The sequence below is a fragment of the Littorina saxatilis genome, linkage group LG15 (genome assembly GCF_037325665.1).
Source record: "Littorina saxatilis isolate snail1 linkage group LG15, US_GU_Lsax_2.0, whole genome shotgun sequence".
NCBI lineage: Eukaryota > Metazoa > Mollusca > Gastropoda > Littorinimorpha > Littorinidae > Littorina > Littorina saxatilis.
In genome coordinates this window covers 4,862,984-4,867,983 of record NC_090259.1, presented here as the reverse complement: position 1 = coordinate 4,867,983, position 5,000 = coordinate 4,862,984, and the positions used below count along the sequence as shown (strand labels likewise).

Here is a 5,000-nt window from a genome sequence, read left to right as displayed (position 1 = left end):
ACTGCACCTACAGCTGTAGCACCCCATATCTGCAGAACCCGACGCAGCTCGAAAACTATGTTTATACAGAACTACAATGTATACTTAGACACATAGCGCGCGCTACAGTTGAACAATAGTAAGTTGTGTATCACAAAACAGATCAATAATTATCTTGTTCACCACATTGATAAAACACGTCCAAAAATAATGCCCTTTTCATAAAATGACACAATAAGAAAGTCTGTACAGATTTGAGAGATATGGTTTTTCTGAACATTGTTATTTTTTATTGGCTTGTCATGCTACGCTAGAAGGGGGGGGGGGGGGAGGGGGGGGGGGGGGTTGACGAATCTGATTGTAGGAAGCTTTGGTACTGAGTTTTTGTTAACAAAACTTTACAAAGTCTTCGCGAAGTCGACTTCGGGCTCAATAGACGATGTTCGGTTTTTATGGGTTGTGAAAGAGTGAATGCCCTTGCTTTTAGTAGGACAAATAAATCCACACGTGCTCCTTGTCCACGTGTTTCCGACACACCCCTCGCGTGTGATTGGCTCGCGAAATGTGTGTCCACGTAAAAACAAGGGTAGTCACTCTGTCACAACCCATACAAACCCGACAGAGTGATTGTCGGACTTGGTCTAGTGAGGACTTGGTCTAGTGAGGACGGGCGCAGTGGCGCGGTGGTAAGACGTCGACCTCTTAATCGGAAGGTCGAGGGTTCGAATCCCGGCTGCGGTGGAGATTTTTCCGATCTCCCAGGTCAACTTATGTGCAGACCTGCTCGTGGCTTATCCCCCTTCGTGCTTACAGGCAAGCACAAGACCAAGTGCGCACGGAAACAATCCTGTAATCCATGTCAGAGTTCGGTGGGTTATAGAAACACGAAAATACCCAGCAAGCTTCCTCCGAAAGCGGTGTATGGCTGCCTTAATGGCGGGGTAAAAACGGTCATACACGTAAAATTCCACTCGTGCAAAAACACGAGTGTACGTGGGAGTTTCAGCCCACGAACGCAGAAGAAGAAGAAGAATTTCTATTGAGGGCCACCTAAGAGGGTTCAGTTCACTTCACTGGGAGCGGATGTGTAGAACAGATCATTAGCAAACAGGTGGAGTATTGTTGGAGGCAAAACACACCATATCACATGCTTACGCGTAAAAGAATGAGTTAAGGGGGTGTTTTTCATCAAAAGCACAATAATAGCATCACAGACTTTTTTTAACGCACGTACATAACATTGAATAGAATATAAATGATACTAATTTCTTTTTTTTTTTAAACATTAAATATAAAACCGACTACTGTTACATTCAGTCAGCATGATATTTGGCACAGCTATACCAAAAATACAATAATAAGATCACCCCCCCCCCCTCCCCTCCCCCCCCCTCCCCATGCAATTAAGATGTAAGCCTATCTAACAGCACGGTCACATAACAACAAAACAAAAAAACGCAAAACCACAAGCATGAAAAATAAAATAGCGAAACAAACTGACAATTCTTTCTCATTAAATACAATATAAACGCGAAAAAAAAATGTAACTTTACAAAAAGAGACTTTATACCGTACTCGTAGACAAAAAAATATATAAATCACACAAAGAACACAGAGGAACAAGACAAGGCACACGTGCACAATGCACAATACAACAGCTCAGGTCAAGGCACAATGCACAATACAACAGCTCAGGTCAAGGCACAATGCACAATACAACAGCTCAGGTCAAGGCACAATGCACAATACAACAGCTCAGGTCAAGGCACAATGCACAATGCAACAGCTCAGGTCAAGGCAAAATGCACAATACAACAGCTCAGGTCAAGGCACAATGCACAATACAACAGCTCAGGTCAAGGCACAATGCACAATGCAACAGCTCAGGTCAAGGCACAAATCCCAACACAGACAGCACGAGGGTCAGTTGAAAAGTGGTCCACGAAGCGACAAGGTGCGAAGCAGCGCCATAATCATCATCATCATCCCCTGTACCAGCGGGTTTGTTGTAATCGATGTGCGAGTCAAACTGCACCGCGCCTTTTTTGGGTGTGCCTGTTTGATTGGAAAAGAGAAAGAGATAATTAGATACGATAACATATTACAAGTAGATGCTTTGGTTAACAAATGGGAAAAGGTACGTAGTTTAGTGACTGTTTCAGTTGACGGTAGTGAATCGCTCTCTGTCTCGACCCCTCTTTCTTTCTCACTCTGTTTTTGTCTCTGTCACTGTCTCTTTCTGTCTGTCTCTCTCTGTCTCTGTCTGTCTGTCTGTCTGTCTGTCTGTCTGTCTCTGTCTCTGTCTCTGTCTCTCTCTCTCTCTCTCTCTCTCTCTCTCTCTCTCTCTCTCTCTCTCTCTCTCTCTCTCTCTCTCTCTCTCTCTCCCCTGAGAGAAAAAGGTTAGGGATTTGTGTCGGGTTGCCAAAAAGTATGAGAATAGACGTCGGCTGGAGCAGAACAAAGATAGTGCACACACACACACACACACACACACACACACACACACACACACACACACACACCACAAACACACACAAACACACTCAATTTTGGACAATGGGACACAGACAGCCAGACAGATAGACCGACAGACAGACAGACAGACAGACAAACAGACGTGACACACACACACATACACACACACACACACACACACACACACACACACACACACACAGCCACACAGACAGCCAGCCAGCCAGCCAACCAGACAGCCAGCCAGACAGACAGACAAGACAGACAGACAAGACAAGACAGACAGACAGAAAGACACACACACACACACACACATACACACACACACACACACACACACAGCCAGACAGGCAGACAGCCACACAGACAGACAGACAGCCAGATAGGCAGACAGACAGACAAAGACAGACAAGACAGACAGACACACAGACACACACACAGACACACAGACAGACACACAGACACACAGACAGACACACACACAGACAGACAGACACACAAACACACACACACACACACATACACACACACACACACACAAACAGCCAGACAGGCAGACAGCCACACAGACAGACAGACAGACAGCCAGATAGGCAGACAGACAGACAGAGAGACAGACAAGACAGACAGACAGACAGACACACAGACAGACAGACACACAGACAGACAGACACACAGACAGACAGACACACACACACACACACACACAGCCAGACAGGCAGACAGCCACACAGACAGACTGACAGACAGACAGACAGACAGACAAGACAGACAGACAGACAGACAGACAACACAGACAACACAGACACACAGACACACAGACAACTCACCCAGCGCCACGCCGTTACAGCCATCAGTGCTACACACACACCAGATCTCAGAGTACCAGGGGTAGCAGCCGTCTGCAGGCAGGGGGTCAGGGAGACCCCACTGTGAACCGGTACAGCCGCGAACCACCACTGGCAATGGAAAAACATATAGCCTTCAGCGTACCGTGTAAGGGAGGCAACGCCTGTATTATGGCTAGCCTCGTGCATTCTGTGTAGTTGCTTCCCTTTGATAACAAAATCGTTTGTCGTTTTAACACTTTTGTGTCTGCACCCACTCGAACTCGAAAACTGTATTACCAAAGGACTATAGCGTGAGGTCCACATGGTGCTTTAGCGTGAGGTCCACATGGTCCTTTCTTACAGCTAGTCCTTGTAACAACACAAACATAAAACTGTATTACCAAAGGACTATAGCGTGAGGTCCACATGGTCCTTTAGCGTGAGGTCCACATGGTCCTTTCTTACAGCTAGTCCTTGCAACAACACAAACATAAAACTGTATTACCAAAGGACTATAGCGTGAGGTCCACATGGTCCTTTAGCGTGAGGTCCACATGGTCCTTTCTTACAGCTAGTCCTTGCAACAACACAAACATAAAACTGTATTACCAAAGGACTATAGCGTGAGGTCCACATGGTCCTTTAGCGTGAGGTCCACATGGTCCTTTCTTACAGCTAGTCCTTGTAACAACACAAACATAAAACTGTATTACCAAAGGACTATAGCGTGAGGTCCACATGGTCCTTTAGCGTGAGGTCCACATGGTCCTTTCTTACAGCTAGTCCTTGCAACAACACAAACATAAAACTGTATTACCAAAGGACTATAGCGTGAGGTCCACATGGTCCTTTCTTACAGCTAGTCCTTTCAACAACACAAACATAAAACGAAGAGCGAGAATGAAAACAAAGGAAAAAACCAAGCAAACTGCGTGAACATTTGAACAAACAAACAAGTAAACATACGAAGAAAAACACCTTATCAACAAGCAAACCACTGTGAAGAAGAACACTGAGCCTATCATACTGACACTTTGTTTCAACGTCGTTGTTGTGGGTGAAGCACTTGCCCGAGCAGTTGCCCTGGTACGCCCGAATAGGGTCCACTGTGCCGTCTTTCGGGCACTGGTCGTAGAACTTGCCCGTCAAGTCATAGTTCGAGCACTCCCAGCAGTCCACCACCCCCTTGGCTGCCACGAGAGAGAGGTTGAAGAATAATATTATCCCCGAGTGCGCTAGTACTAGGGTTCAGCAGACTTTAATTGTCTGTGTCTATGTGTGTGTGTGTGTGTGTGTGTGTGTGTGTGTGTGTGTGTGTGTGTGTGTGTGTCTCGACTTAACAGCTTATTGCTGGGAAACTACTGGGCGCAGCTCGTTCAAAAGTTGATACACTAACTTGATAATAGGTCCGATTGATCGTATTAAAACTTCATAATGTTACCTGGGACCTAAATGCGAAATAAACTACAAAAAAACGACTTGGCGGTGGGAGGAATTCGCGGTGCAACAGCCAGCCAGGCAGTCTGATAGAACGGTGCAAGGTCTCGGCCAACCAAGACTATGGCATACTCGTAGCAAAGCCGCCGAATGGTACCGTAAACCAAGAATAGTGACGTAATTACGTCACGGTCGAAAGTCTTTGACGTCAATGCCTCCCTGTAGTCTTTTTCTCTCGCGCGGTGTGTTACTGTTTGTGTGTGTGTGTGTGTGTGTGTG

General features: G+C 46.1%; 1 protein-coding gene across 1 annotated transcript in view; it reads right to left on the bottom strand.

The window, feature by feature from the left end:
* The window catches only part of LOC138948279 (uncharacterized), a 16,016-nt gene that overhangs the window by 884 nt on the left and 10,132 nt on the right, over window positions 1-5,000 (bottom strand). Inside the window, exons 3-5 of the mRNA XM_070319792.1 lie at window positions 4,316-4,474; window positions 3,285-3,413; window positions 1-2,034 (exon numbers count right to left, since the gene is read on the bottom strand). The exon at window positions 1-2,034 is cut by the window's left edge and continues 884 nt beyond it. Coding sequence (XP_070175893.1) covers window positions 1,868-2,034; window positions 3,285-3,413; window positions 4,316-4,474 — 455 coding nt within the window. The 3' untranslated portion in view covers window positions 1-1,867. The remainder of the gene's footprint in view (window positions 2,035-3,284; window positions 3,414-4,315; window positions 4,475-5,000) is intronic.